This window comes from Malaclemys terrapin, chromosome 9, assembly GCF_027887155.1.
Source record: "Malaclemys terrapin pileata isolate rMalTer1 chromosome 9, rMalTer1.hap1, whole genome shotgun sequence".
NCBI classification, from domain to species: Eukaryota; Metazoa; Chordata; order Testudines; family Emydidae; genus Malaclemys; species Malaclemys terrapin.
Window position 1 is genome coordinate 63,097,918 of NC_071513.1, and position 26,044 is coordinate 63,123,961.

The 26,044-nt window shown below is 46.2% G+C and overlaps 1 protein-coding gene and 1 pseudogene across 1 annotated transcript; both read left to right on the forward strand.

Annotated features, from left to right (window-relative positions):
* The first annotated feature begins 3,954 nt into the window (after positions 1 to 3,954).
* Positions 3,955 to 10,650, forward strand: LOC128843435 (G-protein coupled receptor 35-like). Its single transcript, XM_054040276.1, has 2 exons — positions 3,955 to 4,979; positions 9,072 to 10,650. The coding sequence occupies exon 2, from the start codon at positions 9,084 to 9,086 to the stop codon at positions 10,053 to 10,055; it is 972 nt and encodes a 323-aa protein (XP_053896251.1). The 5' UTR covers positions 3,955 to 4,979; positions 9,072 to 9,083; the 3' UTR covers positions 10,056 to 10,650.
* Positions 10,651 to 22,768: 12,118 nt separating this feature from the next.
* On the forward strand, positions 22,769 to 23,909 carry LOC128843762 (G-protein coupled receptor 35-like; annotated as a pseudogene).
* Positions 23,910 to 26,044: the final 2,135 nt, after the last annotated feature.

Consider the following 26,044-nt stretch of genomic DNA (forward strand, 5'->3'; position numbering starts at 1 on the left):
GAATTTAAATTTCACATCTACTCTGGCCTCAGTCAGCTTTGTCATGAGATAGTCTGAGGGACAAAAAAAAATGGACTTAAGAGCTAAGGTTATAAACATTTATTAACATATTTATCAGATTATTAGATTATTGTATTTTTAAAAATTTGAATATCAGAAAATTTTCATTTCAGGTTATACTTGGAGGAAAAACACAAATATTTGAATATTTAAACATTAATAGCTATGGTTCTGCAAAATGTTTTCTCTCTGACCCTATGTCAGTGGTAACATAGGAACAAGATGTGGTGTCCACCTCACACAGAACTGGAAGGGGCTAAGGTGGCCAGGTAGCCCTATTAACTCCACAGGCTGCACCTGGAGGGGAACCAGGGAGCAGGGTAGGTTCAGCTGTGCAGGAATAGATGGGGCCTCTAAAGCCAGGAAGTTGGAAACAGACAAGGGTTGCTGTTGGGAAAGGGCAGTCACTCCCTGGGAAGAGGGAAGAGGGTGTGGACCTGGTATACCCAGGGGAAGGAGGGGAATCAGGAGTTCTAGGAAGCAGTCCAGGGAAGGAGCAGTGAGGGCTGGGAGAGGAAAGCCCTGAACTGCTGGGTTGAAGGTCCCTGGACAGGAATCCCAGGATAGTAGATGGGCCCAGGTTCCCCTCCTGCCACTGGGGAAGTGGCACTGGCAGAGCAATGAACGGGGAGACTGCCTGAGTCACTATGGGAGTGAGAGAGGATTTGAAGGACTGTACCCCGAAAGAGGAGAAATGCTGAGTGACCTAGCCAGAGGGCTGAGCCACGAAGAGGATGTTGCAATTCCTGGGATGAGAGAGGAGCTGCAGAGACGGTGTGATGGCATACAATCCCCAGAATGATCAAGAGGAGGTGCCAAAGAAGCAGTGAGTGGTGCACCCCGTGGCAGAGCAAGGTTCTCTTCCCAGCCCTAATACAAACTTTCTGGGCTCAAGGATTGAGAGATCAGAATTCTGTTCTCCTCTCTGCTACCAAGTACCTGCAGGACACTGGGCCTGGGCATAAGATCAGAGTTATGTTCTCAGTCCTGGTACAAGCTTCCTATGTAACATCAGACAAATCACTTAACCTCCTGTTGCCTCAGTTTAAAATGTATTTGTACTAATTACAAAACTTTTGCCTCTACCTTTGAAGTCTGAATATGCTACATCTAGGGCCAGAATTTTCAGCCTGGTGCAGTTTCTTTGCACCACACCACTGGCATAATCTGGCCAAAATGATGGTTTAACTGGCTGAGGAGGATTAGCCCATTGTCAGATTGATCTGCCAATGACATAGTCAGCATAGGACTTGTGTCATTTCCCATCCCTAGCACAGAAGAGAAAAGGAAGAGAGGACAGAGAAAAGGGATGTGGCCAACTTAATGCCACCCTGGCCTTTGGCTGTTTTTTGGTACTCTGTGGTTGCAGCAGCCCAGAGTACATTAGAGCGACCAGCAAGGCTGCTCTCATATGTCACAGAGGGTCCAGCACTGCACAGAGAAGCACTAAGATCACAGGACTGCCAGGGCCAGATTAACTCTCCCGTGGGCCCAGGACTATTAGATTTTTGTGGGGCCCCTGGGGATTTGGAGTGCAGGAGTGGGCTCAGGACTGGGCCAGGCGATTGGTGTGTGGGAGGGGCTGCAGTTCCAGCTGGAGGGGTGGGGCCAGGGATGGGACAGGGGGTCGGGGTGCGGCAGGAGGTTCAGGGTGCAGGCTCTGGGGGGAGATTCAGGAGGGGGCTCTGGGCTGGGGAAGGGTCCTGGGGCGCAGGGTGCAACTATAGCTGGGAGGCGCGTACCTCAGGCAGCTCCTGGTTGGCGGTGCAGCGGGGCTAAGGTTGGATCCCTGCCTGCCCTGGCTCTGCGCTGCTTTTCTCCCTGAGGTGGCCAGCATGTCCAGCCCCTAGACGGAGGGGCCAGGCCGCTCTGTGCAGTGCCCGCTGCCCATGCCCGCCTCCACAGCTCCCATTGGCCACGGTTCCTGGCCAATGGGAGCTGTGGAGCCAGAGCTGGGGGTGGGGGTAGCACGCAGAGATTCCCTGAACACCCCTCGCCTAGGGGCCACAGGGGCATGCTGGCGACCCGGCACTCATGCCTCCAGCCCTGCGGAGGTGGGGAGGCATGCGGAGGCTCGGGGACCAATGTCCGGCCAGCGGCGCAGAGACTTGACACAGGCCGGATGAAAAGAACAGCGGGCCGCTATGGGCCTGCAGGGTCCCCTTAGTCTGAGGCCCTGGGCTGCAGCCCCTAAATCCCCTGCATTAATCCCACCCTGGGGACTGCAAGGGTGAGTTACAAGCCATCTTTACAGCAATCTTCCTGACTTGTGTTCTGTGCACTTTGGCCGTAACCAAGGTTCATAGCTTCCTTCCTTGGTGAAATGCAGAGTGGAACCAAAACATAATGCAAAAGATTGCACTGATGTAATAGACTCAGTAGAGGGCACCAGAGAAACATGACACCAAAGAGGAAGTTTTAAACTGAAACATACCAGATAAATCTGAGGAGTTCATTTTATGTTATATCAAATTGTGCAATTCAGACATACCAGATTTACTGGTGATGAAGTGATTCATGGCTTGGATCCATACAATAATGGTCAATACCTGTTGGAACTTAATAATAACAATTAATAACTATAATTATTATTGCTGACAATTATTATTTATTAATTACAGAAGTGCACACAGTCCCCAGTTGCACTGGGTGCTGAACAACTGCGGAGGAAGTCACAGTCCTGACCCAAAACTCTGACAATTGAATTTAAGCCAAGATTCAACAAGCAAGAGAAAGGTGTCAGTTACATAGACTGGAGGTATAAATCCACATAAATAAATAAATGCCAACAAAGTGATGGCTCACATTTTGAAAGTGTAAAGAGCAATTGATACAGGGGCTAAAAATCTTTCAGTTCATTTACACTCCTAAAATATTTGAGCCCAAGCCAATGCCCATTGAAGTCAATGAGAGTCCTTCCAGGAATTGATCAGAACCTTACACTTTTAAGGCCAAGTCTTCAGCAAAGTTCTCTTAACTTTACTGGTGTGATACTCGTTTACGCCAGATAAGGATCTGACTGTTAAAGCTGTAGGTGTGCAAATGTGGGCATGTGTCACTGATTTGTGAATGCAATTCCAAAACTTGTGAGTAATTATGATTCCTTGGTTGGATCTGCCCAACTCGCCGAGACAGAGAACCTAAAATAAAATCCTAATATTAATATATGGAGATATACCTATCTCATAGAACTGGAAGGGACCTTGAAAGGTCATCAAGTCCACTCCCTTCACTAGCAGGACCAAGTACTATTCCTGACAGTTCCCTCCCCCCCAAATGGCCCCCTCAAGGATTGAACTTCTAATGCTAGGTTTAGCAGGCTAATGCTCAAACCACTGAGCTATCCCTCCCCCTTCAGATGAGCACCCCAAAAAATATAAACAAATATTTGGGAACATTTTAAAAAGATGTATGGGGAACTGGATAGCTCAGATGTAACTGAGACATAGCCTTCACCTTCGTGTCATTGGCTCAACACCACCTCAAGTGCGTAGTGACCATAACATACCATCTGTTGGCTTTTCATTGTCCTATATGAAAAGAGTTGGTAGTTTCGGTCCATTTATCAAAGGAAAAGTAGCACTATCATAATTGACACTCTGAAGGAGTGTCCACCCCACATAGGACTGGAAGGGGTTAAAGTGGCCAGGTAGGCCTATTAATTCCAAAGGCTGCACCTGGAGGAAGAGCCAGGGAATTGATTTCAGTTTCAGCAGTGCAGGAATAAACAGAATAAAACCAGCAAGCTGGCAACAGACCTGTGCTGCTGCTTGGAAAGGGCAGACACTCCCTGGGAAGAGGGAGGCGTCTTTGGAGGCTGCAGAGACGTATACGCTGAAGTCACTCCCTGGGAAGAGGGAGGAGGGAAGTCAGAAGCTGTAAAAAGCAGTCCAGGGAAGGAGCAGTGAGGGCAGAAGAGCGGAAGCCCAGAACTGCTGGGTTGAGAGTCCTTGAACTGGACCCTGGAGTAAAGGGTGGGCCTGGGTTCCCCTACCAGCCACTGAAGGAGTGGCACCTGAGCCAGTGAATGGGAAGCCTGCCTAGGACTGCTGAAGGAAAGACTTTGATATACCCTGGAAGGGGGGAACACTGAGTGACCTGGCTGGAAGGTCCTAAAGAGGGCGTAGCGGTTCCTGGAATGAAAGAGGGACTGCAGATCAGAGAGAGACGGAGTGGCAGCATGCAACAGCAGGAATGAGCGTCGATATGATGAGCTAATCCCCAGAGCAGCCAGGAGGAGGCACCAGACTAGTGGTGAGTTGTGCGCCCCATCACAGACACTCTTACTGACAACAGCCAGACCATGGATAAACAGGACATTGCTTCCCCCGTGTGCAACCTCGTTCTGCTGCCCTTGCTTCTGGGTTTCTGAAGTACCCAGCCAATAATAATCCAGCTCAGGAATGTTAGTAGGCATTGAACTGCTTGCTGACTTCCTGCTTGTTCTGTGGCTAAATAAAAGGTTTTGTTTTCCACTGCTGTCAGTGTAGGACTTGCTGCTGCCGCTGCAAAACATTATAGTTTTCCTTCCACAAATTAGTAAACTTCCCTTTGAGTTGATGACTGTGAATATTCAGTATCAGTTCCTTGCTGGGGGAAAACCATACTGCAGAGGGTTGAACTGATATAATGGAATCAGTAGGAGGCACCAGAGAAACATCTGTCACTAAAAAGGAAGCTTCATGATGAAACATACCAGTTGGTCTGGTGGAACAAGAGGAGATTTGGGCATTGTGCCTTTTTACTTCGGAACTGGTGATGAAAGAATCATTGAGCTTGTGCCCTGAACAATAAGCATCATCAAGTGGAACAGAATCTGAGTCTATTAAATGTACTCCATAGCATTCAGATAAGCTAATCTGTGCTGAACCAAAGCTTTTCTTGTGGAGTTAATTGTACAGTGAGCTACAAAGAAGCAGGTAACTTTTAATTCTTTCATCATCATTCTTAGGCAATTTTCACTAGTGAATGTATCGTTGATGGCACTTTTTCAAATGCGCTGTCTTTCTGAGGGTCTTGTCTCAACCTACTTTTACTCTAACTTTTGTTACCTTCTGTGCACTTGTTCTCCCATGCACTGAATCACTCTGTTTTAGGTTATATTTGCTGTTTTGTACTGAGAGACAAAACACATCAGTCTCATTATTGATCATAAGTATGTGATACTTTTCACTTCTATAGCATCTTCTGAATTGGGATTTTAAAGCATTTTAAAACCATAAATTAGTTTAAACTTGCAACACCCAGTGAGATGAGTAAGGGTGACTACCCCTATTTTATAGATGGAGAAATGGAGGCGGAGATTGTTAGTTCACTGGGGACAGGGATCCTCTTTTCATTGTGGGGCTAGTCAGTGCCTAACATTATGGGGTTGTGATTTCTCAGTGCTACTCTAGTGAAAATAATGAACAATAATAATGCAGTCTGGGATTTTCAAAAGAGCCAAGGGGAGTTAGGCACACAAAACTGATTGTCTTCCAGTGGAAGTAAGACACCTGAATTCCTTTGGCTCTTTTGAAAATCCCATCCTAAAATACTAAAAATGCTAATTTTAGGAATAGCATTAACAGTTGAGATTTGGGATTGTAAATGTTGACGACAAACTGATGTATTAGTCTTATGCAATGCCTGGTCCAACAATGGTTCTGAAGCCAAGGGGAATCTCTGGACTGACTTCGGTGCATGTTGGGTCCAGCCCTAAGTCTTGGCCACTAAAAATTGCTTTGCTCTAACTGATGTGGTCAGGTGGCTTAATTATTAATGCTTAACAGCTGTTAACTTTAAAGTAATGTGTAGAGACTAATACACGGAAGGCAGATATCTTTCTTTCCCTAAATTACTGTAAATACTCTCTAATGGACCACAAATTGAGTCCGATATGAGCTAGCATAGCTAGCTGGCATAGCAATTAAGATAATAATTTTAAAGACAACAATAAACTATTCTAATTCTCAGACTGGAATTTCTCCTATGTCATGTTCCTTGTTATTGAAGGTTCAAATCACAAGAGAGATTATTTTCTGTTAGCATTCAAGTTCTTTTTCTGTAATTTTTTCTCTTTTTTAAAATTCAGTTTCATCCACCATTTATAGTAATGTTTACTGAACAGTTTGCTTTTCTTTACCAAGTCACGTAGGGGCTAGATTGAGTAAGCATCACTATTATTCATCAGTGAGCACTTAGCTGAGGAATGCCACTTAATGAAAATGCTCACCACAGTGTGCGAAGGTTGTACAATCCACCCCTTAGCAAGTGTACGCAGATAGGGTGAGATTGTGCCCCCCTCACACTGAGTAGTCCTTTACTCCACGCATATTCCCACTGAAGAGAAGTATTCCCCGAGTCAGGTACCCCTTGATGTGAGTACGGGTGGCAGAAGCTGGTCCATGAACACTTAGGCCCACATCCCAATGTCTTTACTCAACATCTGCCCAGGCAAAATTAAGTTCTTACTGACTTCCAATGGATAATTGTAGTGATCTTAGGTTATGTCTTAAGTGCAATAGAAGACCCACCACGCCAAGTCTCAGAACCCAGGTCAATTACCTTGGGCTTGCAGGGCTTGGGCTGCAGGGCTAAAAATAGGAGTGTAGATATTCCCACTCAGGCTAGAGTTCAGGCTCTGAGACCCTACCCCCTCGCCGGGGTGGGAACTGCACTACATAGTTTCTCTCTTGTTTCCTCAAGGCAATTGTTTGTTGTCTGCTCTCAGTCTATTTTTCTGAAGAGGGGGCTATTCCAAATTTCACACCACCACCACTATGAGCAGTGTGTATATGAAAGGCAGAGAGATTTATTGGATCATACCAAGGATCTGGCTAACACAGTGCAGATTGTTGCATTTTTTCTGGGGTTTTTTTTAATGATTTATTGGGATACAGATAATGACCTGCTCATCTCCGCTTTCCCCAGACACCTAAGTAGAAAAATACTTGAGCCTGAGTCTCATTTACACTAAGGCCCCTTTGTACCACTCTGGCAGTGTAAAGGGGCTCCAAGTGGGCCCCAAATTACATTTGAATTAGTATCAAGGCCCTTTACACTGCCGGAATACTGTAACGGAGCCTCCGCGTAACTGAGAATCAAACCCATTGATTGTAGCTAGGAGTTTTACCCGGGAAATGAATTAAAACTGTAAGGAGATTTGGTCCTTAATTTGTACAGGCCATGATACAAAGCACTTGCTTTGGAGCGCTGGTATCACATAAATACTGTAGCAATACAGTTGACTTGACTGCAATCTAAATGACTAATTCTCTCTGGATCGCTCCATCAGTCTTCTTCTCTATGACCTGCCCTCTGCACTATCCCACTGTTGCTCTGAAACACCCACACAGATTGTGTAATCCCCTGGAAGGGCCAGAGGACATTGCTTCTCTGTGCTAGGACCACCACAACGAACTTCTCCATTCCATTTTTGTGCAGGCTGGGGTTCTCCAGTCACAGCTGTATGATGCAGGAAGTATTAAGGGCCAGATCCTCAAAGGAATTAAGGCATTGCTCCTCTCAGCATTGCAACACATAACCCCTAGGTGGCCTACTGCCTAGTGCAATCCTCAGCCCCAAGCTAGGTGTTCAGGCTGTCCAGACAATGTCTGGGCAGCAGAGCTAGGCACCTAAGAAAGGGATCCTTAGAAGCCAGCAAGCTGAGCATGGAGCTGCCTAAAAGCCAGCCAGGAGTGAAATGCTGAGGAAAGGGACAGGAAGAGGGGCTAAGTGGCTGACATGGTGCACCTGCCTGACAAGCCAGGGATAGGCATCTCTTGCCACTCAGGATCCTCAGCCACAGATGCTCATCTGGAGTTAGGCACCTACGCCAGGTCAGCCTCTTCAGTAACCCATGCCCTAGCAGCTGAAATTGTCTCTCTCACTCTCTGCCTCCTGGTAATGCTCATTACCTCATTTTGTGTGAGTGCTGTGTTGCCCTCCACCCCCACCTGCCCACACACCTATTGGTAGTCTGAATCACTGGCCCCCCTCCTGAAGGGTCTGCCAGGTATCCAGGCTCAAGCACGCTCAGAGCACATCTACAGGATTGGGCCCTGCTGACAAGACACCATGTTCCCCTGCCTAGTTTGAACATCCTGCTTCAAGGCCTCCAATCAGCATGTTAGCTGTTCATTAGTGTCAGGGCTGAGGCAGCTTTGTGGCAGAAACTTAGATGTCTAAGGGATTTAGGCCCCTACAAGGTTAGATGGTAATTGAACAGTGGTTTTGAAAATGTCAGTGGTACCTAAATGGTGGGCTTAGGAAACTAAATACCAGTGAGGATCTGGGCCTAAGAGTATAGAGATGGGGCCCTATCCTGCAGTGGGGAAGGGAAGAAGTGGGTTGGTCATTCACAAACTGCTGCTTAGGGATAGGATATGGGCTGACTGGATGTCACCAAGAGATTGGGTGTGAAGAGGCATATTGTTGAAGACAGGAAAAAAGAGGGGCTGTGTGGGTCTATTGAGAGTTTCAGGAGTTCAGAAGAAAGGGTTGTATGAAATTCTCAAAGAGAGTAGGTAAGAGGGTTGTATATTTATGCCACTTGGAGTTGAATACTTTTGGAAGTTCAGATACTGTTTAGATAAGCTTCTTGCATTTTTGGTCCTTGGGAAATGAAAAAACCTTTGCAATATGATTTTGTATGAAACAGTAGAAGGTGGAGAGTATCAGGGGGGAGCCGTGTTAGTCTGTATCTACAAAAACAACAAGGAGTCTGGTAGCACCTTAAAGACTAACAGATTTATTTGGGCATAAGCTTTCGTGAGTAAAAACCTCACTTCTTCCGAGGTTTTTACTCACAAAAGCTTATGCCCAAATAAATCTGTTAGTCTTTAAGGTGCCACCAGACTCCTTGTTGTTTTAGTAGAAGGTGGAATCACTGCACTGTAGTGCCAGGGGGCTGGGAACACCAGAGGAAACCTCTGGACCTGTAAATATGAATATTAGAAGAATAAATAAGTTGTAAATTAATCACCAGTGTGTTCTGTTGTATTTCATAGCTCTTAATTCTTCCATTGCAGTAACTGCTTAGGATGAACTGCAGCAATCTCACAGCAGCGCAAGAAACACTTAACCTTTTACAACTGATTATTTACATCCCAATTACCTTTTTTGGAGTTATATTTAATATCATTGCCTTCTGGGTATTCTGCTGCAAGCTGAAAAAATGGACAGAAACCAGAGTTTACATGATCAACTTGGTCGTTGCAGACTGTTTTCTCCTCTTCACCTTGCCTTTCATTGTGCATTTTCACAGGACTAAACATCCCATAGATAAACTGTGCGATGTCATACAGACTATATATTTTACAAACATGCCCGTAAGCATTTATATCATCACCCTTATAGCCGTCGACCGATTCATTGCAATAAAGTACCCCCTGAAAGCAAAGAATTTCAGGTCCCCACTGAAGGCAGCTGTTAGCTGCGGATTTCTTTGGATAATAATAATCATTTATGCATACTTCAACCCACGATTTACTAAGGAAAGTGAAGAAATGTGCTTTCGGAAAACTTCTGCTGACCCTGCAGAAACTACACTGTTGTCAAGTATTTTGGGTTTTTTTATTCCACTAGTAATACTGAGTTTTTGTTCTATTCAAGTCATCCGGTGTCTGAAGATGAAGAAGAACATGAGTCCACCTGAAGAAACATCAATCCACAAGGCTCTCTGGATTGTTTCTATGAACCTGAGTGTATTTATCATATGTTTTTTACCTTTTAACGTCGGGCTACTTGTTAGGTATGCAATGGACGCAGCTGGAGCTGCCTGCTCTTTACGCTACAATGCAAGCCTTTTTATTCGTGTGGCTGCATGGGTAGCAAATTCTAACTGCTGTTTGGATACGCTTTGTTATTACTTTGTAGCCAAGGAATTTCAGGAAGCTTCTTCTCTGTTACACCCTTTTAAATCTCTGAAGTCTAGATCAAATCAAAGCCAAATCATAACCACAAATGCACTAAGTGATCACAAAAAAATGCATGATAGAGGGGCAGATCCATAGCTGGTATAAATTGTCATAGCTCCACTGACTTGCCATAAAGTCTGTTATTATCGTGGGTAATAGTCACAAAAAAGTGTACCTGATTCTGATCTCACTTATACTCATCTTACAGCATTCTGACTCGAGTGATTTCAACAAAATTACTCCTGATTTATACCAATGTAACTGAGATTCCAGTCAGGATCAAAGTCTCTCTTTGAAGCTATGCATATGCATATTTTATTATTGACATGCTTTCCTTTGCATATACAGCATTAACTGGCTAACTACAGGAAGCTTTCTCGCATCAGTACAAGGGTCAGTTAGTTTCTTGTACTAGGGTTACCATTCGTCCGGATTTACCCGGACATGTCCTCCTTTTGTGTGCTAAAAATAGCGTCCGGGGGGAATTTGTAAAGCACTCACAATGTCCGGGATTTCCCCCTCCCCTGGCAGAGCAGAGCGAGCGGCTGGGAGGGCTGCAGGAAAGTCCCGGGCTGGACTCCGGAGCAGCTTCCTCCTCCCACCCCCCCCCTGCATTCTGAGCCGGCCGGCAGCTCCTCCTCCTGCAGCCCGCTCCGGCAGCCCTGTGCAGGGCCAGGGACCGGGTTTTGTGTTGTGCTGGGGAGCTCAGCCATGTGTCCGGCTGGCACAGAGCCCAACACCCTGTTCTGAGCAGCAGGGTAAGGGGGGGCAGGAGAAGGGACAGGGAGGTTCTGGATGGGGCAGTCAAGAAACGGGTGGGGGCTTTTGGAGGGGAGTGGAGAAAGTTTTGGGCAGTCAGGGTACAGGTAGGGGGTAGGGTCCTGGGGGGCAGTTGGGGGGGGGTCTTAGGAGGGGGCAGTTAGGGGACAAGGAACAGGGAGTCTTAGGTAGGGGGTGGGGTTCTGGAGGGCAGTTAGGAGCAGGGGTCCCAGGAGGGGGCAGTCAGGGGACAAGGAGCGGGGGGTAGGGGGCTGGGAGTTCTGGGGGGGAGCTGTCAGGGGGCAGGAGTGGGGAGAGGGATCGGAGCAGTCAGGGGACAGGGAGCAGAGGGGTTTAGATGGGTTGGGAGTTCTGGGGGGGCTGTCAGGGGGCAGGAGTGTGGAGAGGGATCGGAGCAGTCAGGGGACAGGGAGCAGAGGGGTTTAGATGGGTTGGGAGTTCTGGGGGGGGCTGTCAGGGGGTGGGGAGTGGTTGGATGGGGCGTGGGAGTCCCAGGGGTCTGTCTGGGGGTGGGGGTGTGGATAAGGGTTGGGGCAGTCAGGGGACAAGAGGCAAGGAGGCTTAGATAGGGAGTGGAGTCCCGGGGGGCAGTTAGGGGCAGGGGTCCCAGGAGGGGGCAGTCAGGGGACAAGGAACGGGGGGAGGGTTGGGGGTTCTGGGGGGGCGGGAAGTGGGAGGGGCAGGGGCGGGGCTAGGGCGGGGCTCCTCCCGTCCTCTTTTTTGCTTGTTGAAATATGGTAACCCTACTTGTACTGCTGTTTGTAATAAAACCGATGCAGTATCAGAATGTAAATACTGAGATGTGTATATTGGGTTTGCATAATTTACAATATGCTATTTTCCTTCCTGCTGCTCTCAGGCAAACAGTATACATTTGAAGAATGAAGCTGCCATCAATCTCAATTAGCAGAATTATCACCAACACTAGTCAAATACTGGTGTAACCCCACTCCCCCCCCCCCCCCCCCGTTCCTCCCTGGGTGACTCGGGAGCAGGCAACACTCACCTATGTGCCTGATGTTGTTGACATTAAAGGACATTCTGAGTATCCCAGTGGTGATGTTGGATAGGTGGGAATCCTCTATCTACCCCTTTGCTGCAGTCCCTTTACTCCTAAAGGAATTTAAATTTGGCAGTGCCTCCACCTACTGGCCCCTGTACACACTCAATGGCATGCCTTGGGAACCTCCAGGAATAAACCTATTCTAATAATAATAATAATCAGTGGCATGTGTCTAAGTCAAAGCCCCTGCAGGCTCTCAGCAGCACCTCCTGGCTTCCTAGCAGCAGCTCCTGGTATGGACAGAACCCCACACCAGCAATCTTGCTCCTTTCCCCAAAATGGCATCCACCACCTCTCTCCCTCCACTCCCTGGAAGAGGAAGTGTCTCACTCTTTCCCCAAGGCATCATGGGAGTTGTGGTCTCTAAGGCTAAATTGCAGCACACAGGATCTTCCCAACTGGAACACTGCCAACAAAGTTCAGAGGTCCGTCTAGTAAAGGGAGCCTACACTGGTGATATGAGAATAAGGCTCAATTTCTGTGGAAGAAGTTTTGTGTTAATCTGGTGCCTTGTACAATTATGGAGGTTTTTCTCCCCTGTTTGTAATAATAATAATTAAAGGGTCTAATATTCTATGAAATGAGGGAGATGTGCAAAGTATTGTGCCTAGTGTGACATGGAAAATTATATGAAGTGAAATAGCAACAATATGCATAAAATGTGAAGAAATGAGACTATGATCTCACGGAATGAATTTCTACAGAGTTCAGTAACAACCTTACAAGGGTAGTCTTACAGTGGGAGAGGAAGGTGCTCTCTGCTGCCATCATCTCATGACCCGGGAGCAGAGCTAGTATGAGCGTACTTCAGTGGCATTCATTATGCCAGTGTGTTCCTTTGAACAATTTTTGGTTATTCATTTCAGTTTTGGATGTCGGGGTAATGAAATGTTCCTCTTATTGTGTGATTAAAAGGTAGCTAAACTGTACTTAATACACCCTGAGTGAGGGGCTCACCAAAACCACAACCTCAATTATGTACCCCTGTGAAGCGGCATTAGGGTGACCAGACAGTAAATGTGAAAAATCGGGACAGGGGGTGGGGGGTGATAGGAGCCTATATAAGAAAAAGACCCAAAAATCAGGACTGTCCCTATAAAATCGGGACATCTGGTCACCCTAAGCAGCATGTGGCCATGAGCTGGAGAGAAGAAGTGGAAAGGGGTTCTACTTCATAGGAAGGAAGGAATCCTTGGTGGTGTGGACTCAGCTCAAGGGTTCTAAATGCCATTTGCCCTTCCTCCACAGTAAATGATGATAGCATTGTGAAAGATGATGTGGATGTGATTATAGCAGTGGCAATGATGTTCAGGGGTTCCAAGGTAAGATATTTAGTTTTCCCAGGTTTCTGGTTGGATGCTGAAGCCAATGGTGCGTGTTAGTTTTAAGAGGAGCCCCATGATATTTAAACTGAGCTACTATTGCTGCTGTTAGCACCTCATAGAAAGGTCACTTGTAGAACGAATTTATTTAGGGAAGTCCTATTGCCAGTGTTATACAGGAGGTTAGCCTAGATGATCACAGTGGTCCCTCTGGCTTTATAATCTATGCAAATTCTAGCCACCCCTGGAGGAGGGTCATATTCTGCCACCCTTATGTTGAGTAATAGTACTTTGCTGCATGAGTAGTTCCATTAATCATGCTAGCACTACCTCTGGAGTGAGGCACTAAGTCAACGTGAGGGTGACAGAATTCAGCCCTAAGAGACTGACGGAGGAAAAAAGCGATGATGAATTAGCAATTGGCTGAATGAGCATGGTGTGCAATGAAGGTGCATTTTACCGACTTCAGGAGCTGCTTCCGACTTCACCAAATGTCAAGTGTGGGCCCATATGAAGTTTTGGTTCAGACCCATGTCTAATTTCTATTTGAGAATTAATGGAGCAGTGGGTGTGAGCATGTGTAGATGGGGCCTTGTGAATTATTATTTGGGTTTCTTTGCTTCCATCATCTGGTGAAGGAAAACTTGACTCCTCTTGCTGTGTGGGAGCCTAGAATTGATTGCATTGTGCATGTTACATGGCATTTGAGTGGAAAACGATATGATGAATGGGCTCAGTCAGTGAGGGTGAAAGTCAGGCTCATTTGCTTGAAATGAGTACAGCAAGCCCGTTGCAGTGAAACACTCCCAAGTCTATTTCCAAACTGTAATGCTGGAGCCAGCAAGCTACTTCGTCTACGGTGCAGCCTCCGTAGGTGATAAGGGTGCATTGTGGCTCACCGGCCATAAGCCAGACATAATCTGACCCTATATTAGAGATGGGCAAAGTCCAGATACAGAGCTGAACGCTTCCAAAGGCTAAGATAAAGCCCATCTTTGTTTGGAAGCTCTCTTCACCAATCTGCCTGCACCTTTCCTTCAGACCATTATTTAATAGACAGCTATTGCCACACGAGGTCATAAACATATTGTATAAAAATAGGCAGTTATAAGTATCTTGACCTACGTCTCTAAAAGGATGAATGTGATCAAGGTATTCACTTACATTTAACATGAGCCCAACTGCATCAATTTTAATTTTTTTAAAAATCAGTTATTCCCTGCACTTCCCACCTCCCCCAAGAGCTAACAGATGGTATTTAGTCATTTGCAGCAGGTAGTTATCAGTGAGGGTCACGTTTTCAACCCAGTGCAAAAGGCTATCTGCCTCACTGCCTTTTCATTGATTAGTGGCCAATGGTTAGTGCATTCCTCAAACTGGAAAGAAACAATGTAGGACACGGGTGGGCAAACTATGGCCCGCGGGGCTGGATCCAGCCTGCCAGCCATTTTAATCCAGCCCTCGAGCTCCTCCTGGGGAGTGGGGTCTGGGGCTTGCCCCACTCCGGCGCTACAGCTGGGAGCAAGGTCAGGGGGCTGCTCTGCGCGGCTCTGAGAAGCAGCGTCATGGCTCCCACTCCGGCTCCTACACATAGGGGCAGCCAGGGAGCTCAACTCTGCATGCTGCCCCTGCTCCAAGCACCACCCCCGCAGCTCCCATTGGCCGGGAACCGCAGCCAATGGGAGCTGCAGGAGCAGTGCCTGCGGACGGGGCAGTGTGCAGCAGAGCTGCCTGGCTGCGCCTCCGTGTAAAAACCGGAGGGGGGACATGCCACTGCTTCTGGGAGCTACTTGAGGTAAGCGCCATCCAGAGCCTGCACCCCTGAGCCTCCCTTTGTGCCCCAACCCCCTGCCCCAGCCCTGATTCCCCCTCCTGCCCTCCGAACCCCTCGGCCCCAGCCTGGACCACCCGCCTACACCCCGAACTCCTCATCCCCAGCCCCACCCCAGAACCCGCACCCCCAGCCGGAGCCCTCTCCCCTCCCACCCACCTGCACTCCACCCTGCCCGCCCCAGCCCGGAGTCCCCTCCTGCACTCTGAATTCCTCATTTTTGGCCCCGCCCCAGAGCCTGCACCCTCCAGCCATCTCCCTCACCCCCTCCTACACCCCTACCCCAATTTTGTAAGCATTCATGGCCCTCCATACAATTTCTATACCCAGATGTGGCCCTCAGGCCAAAAAGTTTGCCCACCCCCTGCTCTAGGAGGAAGAGGGAAACACAGGAGAGGCATTGTCACTTAAGCCACACAGTATCCTTATTGCCCATTGTGCAGGGTGTGTCTGAGTCACAATGTCTCTAGGGGGGCTCTCCTTCAGAGGTGCTGTTTACATGCTATCACTTAATCAGGGCTAAAAGCACACACTAGCCGTCTATGCATAGGCAAACTGTAAATTTAAGCTTTATATATGTTTGCAAAATCAACAAAACAGTTGAGTGATGCAGGTCAGCCTTTGTAAACTTTTCTCTTGCTTGATGATTCACAGCAAGTATCCGCTCCATCCTATTGATAAGTTTGGGCCAAAAATATAATGGGAGTTAGTGCAATGGAGTCAGGTGAGAGCTTCAGAGACAGCGTTGCCACTGGGCAGGAAGTAAGTTTAACACATAGCAAAAAAGTTGGAAGGTTAGTGAGTGTGTGGGTTTTTTCTTTTTTTTTTTTTAACGTCAGAGTAATTGGCAATTGATTCTGTGCACAGAACACTGGGCAATATCTGTTGGAACAAGAAGGCCCCTTTATTGTTGTGTGGAGGCTTTTCTTGCAGTAGTTTTGTGCACTGCAAGTAACTTTTTCATTTTTTATCTTGAGTCTTGTTTTATTTTCACCTGTTGAATACAGTGCTACAGTGCAGTTTGTTTCCTTTCTTTTGAGGGCACGAAGGGGGCATGGAACAATTAATTTGAGGCAGTTTGTGTGAACTGAACACCCTTCCACAGGGCCCCAGGAGATGGGTTATGATAGCCCAAGGTACCTGTAACTTCAATTTTGTTTAAGGGCCCACACCCAGCCAGTGTTGCACCAAAAACCAAGCACACTGGCCAGGATGGAAGCAAAGTTACAGTGGGGGGGAGGGGGACGGGGGGAGGGGAGGAAGAGGTTGCTGAGTCATTGCCTGTTTCACTAAGGATCCTTGACACAGACAAAAGCTGATCTCACCTGGTGTAATGTTACCTTTGCCCTCCACTGTCCCTTGGGTGCTTCATCCCTCTGTGGAGCAGGCCATGGTAACATAAACAGGTAGAATTTGCACCTCCTTACAGGAGAGTGAATCTAGTTCTTTGGTGTAGTTTTAGGGCTGAATTTCACTGCGCGTTCTAGGTGCTCAGCACCTTTGAAAATCAGGCTATTTTTACATGCTTATTTCCTGCGCTGTTTTCTGGTCATTTCCCTTTCACACTGACAGAAAAATAATTCTAGCACTGCAATATTACCAGCAAAGATTTAGGGCCACGATTCCCAGTTGTGTTGCTTGTCTCTGTGTACATTTATACCTTCATCACTAAAAGCCCCTGACATTCTGCTTTTCAGCACTTTGTGTGGCTAAATGGTATTCTCCGCTCAATGCTTTACAGCAGACCACTCTTTACCATGGGAACCTTTCATTTTTCACAGAGCCTGGTTCATAATATCAAACATTCTGGTTTTCAAAGGTGACCTGCAAAGAACAAAAAATGACTGAAAATTAAAAACCAGTTTGTGCGATACCAAAGAAAACCAGCAATAGCAGCTGGTTACAAATCTAGGGCTCCAGTGAGGCCCGGGTCTGCAGTAGGGATAGAAAGCGAGGAATTTTGCATCTGTTTGTCTCGCCTCAGCTGCTCTTTTTCCCACTTCCTATGCTTCCCCTCTGCAATCAATCATTTTTCAGCATCTGCTTTTCCCTTTCCACAGAAGATTCCTGAGGCTCAGGCTAGGGAAGAGGCCAGTGAGGATGAGAGAACAAAAGAAGGGGCAGGAAACGGGGGTTTGGGGGGGGAATAAAGGGTAGATGGGTAAAAATGAGATGGAAAACTGACACTGAAAGAAGTGGGAGAAAGATACAGCCACATTCTGGAAAGAAAAGGACAGGAGAGAAGGAACCCAAAATGGCAAAAGGTGGAAAAAATAAAGCAAGGGAAACAATGTCAGTTCATACGTTCATTATCAAAATTTAATGCCAAAAAGATATAATAGGTCAGTGGTCTCCAACCTTTTTATGCTCAAGATCACTTTTTGAATTTAAGGGCAACCCAGGATATACCCTGCCCCTTCCCAGAGGCCCCGCTCCCGCCCCACTCACTCCATTCCCCCCCCCCGTCACTCGCTCTCCCCCACCATCTTTCACCAGGCTGGGGCAGGGTGTTGGGGTTTGGAAGGGGGTGTGGGCTCTGGGCTTGGGCCGAGGGGTTCACAGTGTGGGAGGGGGCTCTGGGCTGAGCCTGTGGCGGGGGCTGGGGTGCAGGATAGGGTGAGGGGTGCAAGTTCTGGGAGGAAGTTTGGGTGCAGGAGGGGGTGTTGGGGTGCAGGAGGGGGTGCAAGGTGTGGGCTCTGGGAGGGACTTTGGGTGCAGGAGGGGGCACCGGGCTGCAGCAGAGTGTTGGGGTACAGGAGGGGGTACAGGGTGCTGGCTCTGGGAGGGGGGGTCAGAGCTGGGGTAGGGGGTTGGGGTGCTGGGTGCTGGCTCTGTGAGGTGGATCAGGGCTGGGGCAGAGGGGTGGGGTGCAGGAGGGGGGCTCAGGGCTAGGGTTTGGGGTGCGGCCTCCCACCGGGCAGCACTTACCTCTGGCGGCTCCCGGTTGGTGGCGCAACAAGGCTAAGGCAGGCTCCCTGCTTACCCCGGCCCCACGCCGCTCCTGAAAGGGGCCAACGTGCCCCTGTGGCCCAATAGGAGGGGGCGGGCAGCACATGGCTCCACGTACTGCCCCTCTCTGCAAGCACCGCCCCCCCCCCCCCCCCCCCCGCAGCTCCCATTAGCCACAGCTCCCTTTTCTCGGCCAATGGGAGCTATGGGAGCAGTGCTTGCAGGCAGGAGCAGTGCACAGAGGGAGACCCCTGCCCCCCTGTCCCCAGGGCTGAAGGCGCGTTGGCTGCTTCCGGGAGCGGCATGGGGCTTGGACAGCCCCATTGTGCCGTCAGAGATCGTGATTGACTGGGAGATCCTCTAGGATTGAACAGTTGATTGCGATCGACTGGTTGGTGACCACTGCAATAGGTGAATGCATACATAAGGAATGGGTGATTACATAAGTAAAGAGTACTGTGTGAGCACCCACACACACACACACACCCACTGACCATAGCCCTGACCCATGTATCAGTACACCTGTATGATCTGCTAGGCTCAAGGGCATTCTGATCACATTTAGTGCCCTGCTCACAGATTGCACCCAGACTGTTTGGGCCTGTCAGCCAGTCCTAGTTTTGGGCAGGGAGGAGGGGAAGGCTGGAGAGACCCTGGGCAGTGCCTTACTGCATGTGGGCAAGGAGGGAATTCTTCAGCCTGCTAGCTAGGCTGAGGGGGCTGCTTTGTCTCTCCTGCGCTGACTGGTTTGCTGTTCAGCTTAGGTGCCAGTCCTCCTCAGCCAGCCAGCTCCCACATTCCATGCAGCTACTCTGGCTCCTCCCCACAAACTGTAAGGGACCCTACCATTGGGCCTGTTGTATTAATTTCAGTGGGCCCAGCGAGGCAAAGGTGTTACCAGACAGGAACCTGTAATTGTCCAGCATTGTACAGTTGTAAAAAAGGCCAAGGGTTGGTATACCTCAGCCTGCTTAGTACTAGGGCAAACACACCATTAATTTTTTTCACCTTTTGTTAGAAGATACAGAAAAAGGGAAATCAGTTAAAGCATTTGAAATGTAAAGTACAGGAGTAAGGGTTTCATTTTTAGCACTTCCCCACCCCGGTTATCTGGAGAGCAATGTCTGACAGTCTTTAAGATGGTACAGCATTAACTGCCCTTCTGGGCGAACAAGAAGCAGATGCCTGGAGCTGGAGCTATTGCTGTTGTTAAAGTCCAAAACTGTTTCCTAGAAGACAAAACCACACACACACACACACACACACACACGAACGAAAAGGTAGAAAATCCAGTCTCTGGCATTGACTCACACTTGCACCTTCACTGCTGGAAAAATTCAGGCATCACATGATCTGATCAGCCACTCTGAGACCTGGCAAACTTGTGCCAGCATGGGGCTGTTCTGGGCATTGCTTCTAGCTGCCTCTCTGGGAACAGGTGTACAGCACTGTTGCAAGACATACAGTTTTGGACACCGAAGCCAGACTCTTGTTAGACAGATGGAAAAAGGAGAGCAGGAGAGAGAGAGAGAGAGAGGCGAAATGAGGTAAGGAAGGAAAAGGGCATGGGGGGACAGGGCGGTGACAAGAGTCTCACATTCCAGCTGTTTGGGATTTAGCCAGAGCCGGTGAGGATGGGGTGTCATCTGGTCTGTTTGGTTAGAACAGTCCTCAGAGTTAGGTTGAAGGCAGCACAATGGTGTCATGCTGGCTCCTGGGGTCCACGGAGATGGTGAGGATGGCAGCTATAATGGTGAAACTCACTCCAGTGTTGGTTGGCTGTCAGCTTCTTCTCCTGCTAAGTTTTCCCCCTAAAGTCTTCTCATTTAAGGTTGCCTAACAGAAATGATAAGATGTGCCCGATGTTCAGGAGGTGGAGGAACAACCTGTATTCCTTATTTCCATGGCAAAATACCCTTCAATTTATTATAGCCCCCATTGGGTTTTTCTATTACTCACCTATTGTCAGTGTCTTAATCAACTGCTCAAAAAAGAGTGACAGACATTATCCAAGAAGAAGAGCTGGCTATGAGTCATGATTCTAAGTTTCCTTTCTGGTTTTCTACTTTGAAGACAGCTCATGGGTTTGAAGCCTCCTTGCCTGAGTTTGCAAACCCTCATTTACTCAGCTAAGATTCTAAACTATGGAAACTGCTGTACTCAAATGGCAGATGTGGAAGAGTCTCTTCACATCTTCCTTTTTGCCCATGTACATCTGAAGCACTGGAGAATCTTCCTCACTGTCTTCTGGATTGTAGAATTTTCCAGCTTTTGAGAGCACCCTGGCGTTGTTTAAAAAAAAAAAAAAAAAGCAGCTTTATCACCATTTCAAAAGTGAACGTTTTGAATAGTCTCTCAATCTCCAGTATTAATTAAATCAGTGACAATTTTTGGTTGTTTAGAATCTTGCTGAAGAAGAAAGTTTTTACTAAGTTCTGATTAGTATTTTAAGTATCATATGGAAGGTGCTGTTCTGGTGGATTGTATATGTTTGCGGTCTGTATTCATACAAGCCATATGTGGAATCTAATAAAGTTGAATTGCAACAGCTCAAGTTTGGTTCTTTAATTTTTGTGCTCCCCCCTTTCTCCCCCCCCGCCCCCCGAGCCCAGGACATGATTTTAAACCCAGTCCTTGAATTAGATCAGTATGTCTTTTTGTTTGGAATAATTAATCTGTCTCCCTTTCACGCCTTTTGCCATCAACATATGTTACAAGTTATTTATTGTGACATTCTATGAACTTTCACTCACCTCTTACAGTGAGCTTACAATTAGGGTAAATGTGTAGGTCCAGTTGTTACAATAGCACTCTAGTTCATTTGAACCATTGGACCCTTATATGATTGTCCACCCCTGAGTTTAAAGAAAAGCACTAGCCTGCTAAACAAGCTTCCCTCTTCCCCTCTGACAATTTCTACAACATAGGTCCATGTGGTCAATGCAAAAATATCAGGCATATCAAAAATGAGGGGATGGGCTAAAATAATAGAATGTATTGACACATAAGCAGAGGCCACGGCACGTATTGCATTATTCATTTTCATATTTAGTGTATTAAGGTTCCCTCAAATGGGGCTATATTGGCCCTTTAAGGCCAGCAGATGTGTCAGGGACATGGTTACCCCATTCCAGGAGTGCTGCAATAGAACCTTGAGAATGACAGAGGTAACCACTGAGAGAAGAGAAGTGGTTTTCTGCTAACAGTTGGCATCTGGTGTCTAGAAGCAAGACTGGAATGATTTAAAGGTGAAATGGAAGAGAAGTAAATTCTCAGCTCTTATGGGCAGGGACTGTGTTTGTACCTTGCTTAAAACACAATGACACACTGCTCTCAGTTGTAGCCTCTAGGTACTACTATAATTCTAATAAATAATAGGATAATATTTTAGATTTAAAATATAAGGGACAATGGAAAACATAAAAATGTAAAATATCCCATACTTTTGTCTACAGTAAATCTAAAACATAAAGTAGATTGAATGTCAGCACTGGAAAATCAACACATGCTGAATGGAATCTTGCCAAAATTAAACACAAGCTGAAAGAATCACTGATTTACATTACATGTACAGAGAGAGGAAGCCCACTGAAGAGAAACTGCCACTTTTAGATATTCCATGCAGTGTTGTTGATTCCAGATAAGGTGGGTGAGGTTGGGCCAACATCTGTTGATGAGAGAGAGAGAGAGACGCTTTCAAGCTTACACAGCGCTCTTCTTCAGGTCACAAAAAAAACCAACAGTAGTGTCTGTGATGCAGTATGGCATATTGGAGAGACTTTATGGTATTGTTGATACCAATATTCTAAATTTGCAAGGAATCCGACCAGATATGCCATGTAAGGCAGCTACGAAAATGTTATAATTTGCCAAGTATGGTGTTTATATGTTTGTATCACCTTTGTGTATTCTGAATTATAGATATGTATGGTATATCTGTATTTCAAAACTTGTGCTTGTACAGACAGATTGGTATCAGCAGTGCCTAGCCTGTTCAATGGCCCATCAAGGGTTATCAACTGTACGATGAACTCATTGAAAGGAACAAGGGGATATACCTTATGAGTCAGCAAGGCATGTGGTATGCCTGTGGACAGAGAACTCTAAGCCGTTTCCATGCCATATGCTGAGGCAGCAGGGACACAGGACATACAAGCCACATGGCAAAAGGAATATAAAAGGCAGCTGCATCATCTCCATTTTGTCTTCATTCCTGCTTCTTACCTCTGGAGTGGTTTTTCTACAAAATGAAGCTCTGAACAAAGGACTGATTGACCCAGCCAAGCTTTGGATGTGTTCCAGAGGGATTTTCAAGCCAGCAAACTCACCAATACTGCTAAGAACCTGATGTATGGACTTTGAAGTCTCTGTATGTATTTCATTGCTTTATCATTTAACAACTCTCTTCTCGTTCTTTTTTCTTTATAATAAAACCTTTAGTTTTAGGCACTAAAGGATTGGCTGGCAGTGTGTGGTATTCTGGGTAAGAGCCAAACTAATATTGACCTGGTAACGTGGCTGAACCTTTGGGGTCAGAAGATCATTTTGTATAGTGAGCAGAGTTTTTAAAGAACTTCTCATCATACTGGACCTATGTGCTGAGTGGAAGCCAGAGAACTGGAATGCAATAAAGAGGTCTGCGTGATTTCTTTTTTAGCTTCTTGATAACCAGTGTGGAGGACCAGGAGCAGTTTATGACTGGTTGAGGAGTCTACCTTCAGTGTTGACCACATTTTGGGAGAATCTGCTCTCCTTTTTGCATTGGACTGCCCTGACCTCAGCATTTTCAGTGAGGGCTGCCCCAGGCACCCCGGGTAACAGTGTCTTGTTCTATTTCATGTCTTTAAAAGCTTCTTTTACAATAATGGCGTGTAATGATGGCACACACAACTGCAGCGGCAACAGCATGAAAATGTATGAAATGGTTCAGCTTATTCAACTGATAGTTTACATCCCACTTTTCCTTTTTGGCATCATATTTAGTGCCCTGGCTTTATGGGTATTATGCTGTAAACAGAAGAAATGGCCAGAATTCAAAGTGTACACGAGAAACTTAGTCATGGCAGTCTGCTCTCTGCTCTTCACTTGCCCCTCGAAATCTTTTTTCAAAGAGAGGAAAAGACGCACAATACAATCTTAGAATCCATTTATTATACAAATAGGTCCAGGAACATCTGCATTATCAACCTTGTAGCAGTTGATAGATACATTCCAATCAAATACCCCCGTGAAAACAAAATGTTTGCGGTCCCTCTTTATGTCGGCTTTTGTCTGAGAACTTCTTTGGATATTAAGAACAAATGCTACTTAAGTAAGTATTGCGACTGCCAGCTGAAGATGACTTCTGCTTTCAAAAGCATTTAAAAAATCCCTTTAAAAAAAAAAAGTCTTTGGTCTTTAGTGTTTGGGGATTTTTTTACACCATTAATCAGCTTGAGGTTTTGTTGCATATAAGTTAAGGGGGACTAGGTTATGCAGGTATGGAAGTAGCCAGTGGAGCCCCAAGAGTTATATTAATAGGATGGCCCTTTTGGAAGAAGGCTATAAAAGTTGCTGATCCTGCATAGAGATGTGGTAAAAAAAAAAAAAAAAGCTTTTGTTCTATACAGATCATTAAGACACTTTTGAAAAAAAGAGAAAAAAAAACAGATCCTCGTGTGTGAGAAAAAGTTAATCCAGAAAGCTGCCTGCATTTTTTCGGCAAACATGATCAAGTTTAGAGTATGTTTACTTCCTGTTAATAAAGATCATTTTGTTTGGGTTGTAATGGACTCCATCAGTGCCAGCTGCTCTGTAATAGAAAATGTTACAACTTTTATGCATCTGACCTCATTCAGAGCAAACATTAACTGCTGCTTGGATGACATTTGTTATTACTTCGTAACCACAGGATTTCAGGACACTTAATTTATGTTACACATTTTTGAAGGCAAGGACAGCTCAAGGCCAAGACATCCTATTATACATGCACTAAATGCTAGCAGGGCCGGCCCACAACATTTTGGCACCTGAGGCGGGGAGCTCAAATGACACCCCCATGTCCCCTCGCTTGGGCCAAAACTTTGAAAGGTCTCAATTCTGCTTTCTTCCTGTTCTACTCCTCTCATGGTACTGCTCTGCTACCAACCCCAATAAAGGAGAACTAACAACTTAAAATGCCTTGTTCAAAATTTGTAAGTAACACTTAACTTTTAAACGCCTGAACAGCAAATGTAACTTTTCTTGTCTGCATAGTAAACACTGGTATTTTTATCTGGTTGAATAATCAGAGTGGTGCTTTGTGCCTTCTTGGTTCAAAGATTTGAACTGCTTCCTGAAGGTGCACAGTCTAGGCCAGCTCATGCTCTATTGAGATGGTTGCAAGGGCAACCAGTCTCTCCTGTGTCATTGTGGAGCGTAGATGTGTTTTTATTAACTTCAGCTTGGAGAGGCTGCGTTCTCCTCTGGCAACTGTTACAGGAAGTGTTAGAAGTATGCGCAGAGCAACAAAAGCATTTGGAAAGAGAGTGGTCATCTTATTTGTGCACATATGTTCCAGCACAGCCTTTGGAGTTGATCCTGCTGAAATTTATCTTGAAAGGGCTTTCAGTTCATCACCTAAATCACTCGCATCACTATCGCGCATGTCATCATGTGTCAACACTGTCTCTAGTGCCCTGCACTGCTGGTGTAGGTCTTCTTCAGGTATAGTGAGGAGTTTTGGAATATCATACAACATCCCAAATATACTGCTGTGTTCCTTGAGCTGCATGAAATGTTCTTCAACTGACTGTATTGCACAATCTAGCACCTGGTTAAAGAATTCAACTTTGAATTGTTGTTTGGGGTCTCATGGGATTATCCCGTGCCTCGTAATCAAAATGTCTTCTTCTTCGGTGACTCTTGTATTCTTGCATGGGTGGGAAAATAGCTTCAGTGTGAAGTTCCTCTGCCAACTTCTGTGCACTCTTCAGAATGTTTTGAAATCCCTCATCTGACCGGCAAGACTGTAGGTATGACTTGGCTTTGTCCAGTTGTTCCATTGCTCCAGATATATCAAGGGCAACACCTTGGAGTCTCTTGCTTACAACATTTTTTTCAAACAATATGTCATGCCACAACACTAAGCCATACAGAAATTTGAAGTTATGTATGTTTCTGGTGATTCCATTTCCCTCTGCCACAGTTTTCCCATGAACAGTTCCTGTCATAGCATTATCCTCCATAATGGCAACTATGGCATCATCTATCTTCCCAATGAAGTGTTTGATAGGCTTTATCGTCTCCACTCAACTGTCCCATCGTGTGGCACTCAGTGGTTTCAGTGTCAGAGAGGATGTTCCCAGATGTTGCTTCAAAATTTGCCATCGATGAGTTGATCCAGTGAAAAATACATAGATGCTTTGAATTACTTTAAAAAATTCAGCAGCCTCACTGGAAGCTGATGCTGTATCACTGACCACCAAGTTCAATGAATGAGAACTGCACGGGACAAAAAAAGCTCGAGGGTTTAACTCTCAGATCCGTGTCTGCACTCCTCTGTTGTTTCCTCTCATGTTGGCACCATTATCATAGCCCTGATCTCTCATGTCAGCTATCGCAATTCCCGTATCTTCCAGCTTTTCAAGAAGCACATTTGTCATAGCAGCTTCTGTAGTATCATCAATGTCAATAAATTCTAGAAAATGCTCTCTGACAGTCACCATTGCAGGGACATTTTCACTAGGTTCTGTGGTTGTTACAAAACGCACCATTAAAGTAATTTGTTCCGTATGGCTGATGTCAGGTGTGCAGTCGAGAATGACAGAGTAATATCTTGCTGACTTCAGATCTGCCACAATCTTCTGTTTGACTTTTGTTGCCAGTAACTGTATGATCTCATTTTGAATTGTTTTTCCAAGGTAGTGGTGTGTGTACATTTCTTGGGTGATGACTCTTCTTAGATGCTCCTGGAGTACAGCATCAAACTCAGCCATCAGCTCCACAATTTTAAGGAAGTTTCCATTGTTTGGCACTTACAGCTGCTCTGAAGTGTCACGCAGTGCTACGTTTTAGTTAGCAAGCATTCTCACAATGGCAATGAGCCTTTTCAGAACATTTTGCCAGTAAAGATACTCAGGCGCAGTCTTCTCTTGATGCTGATCATCTATGGTGGCCTTTA

What these genes read in the sequence shown, in the direction of transcription:
- LOC128843435 (XM_054040276.1), top strand. Translation starts at nt 9,084, where the DNA reads ATGAACTGCAGCAATCTCACAGCAGCGCAAGAAACACTTAACCTTTTA.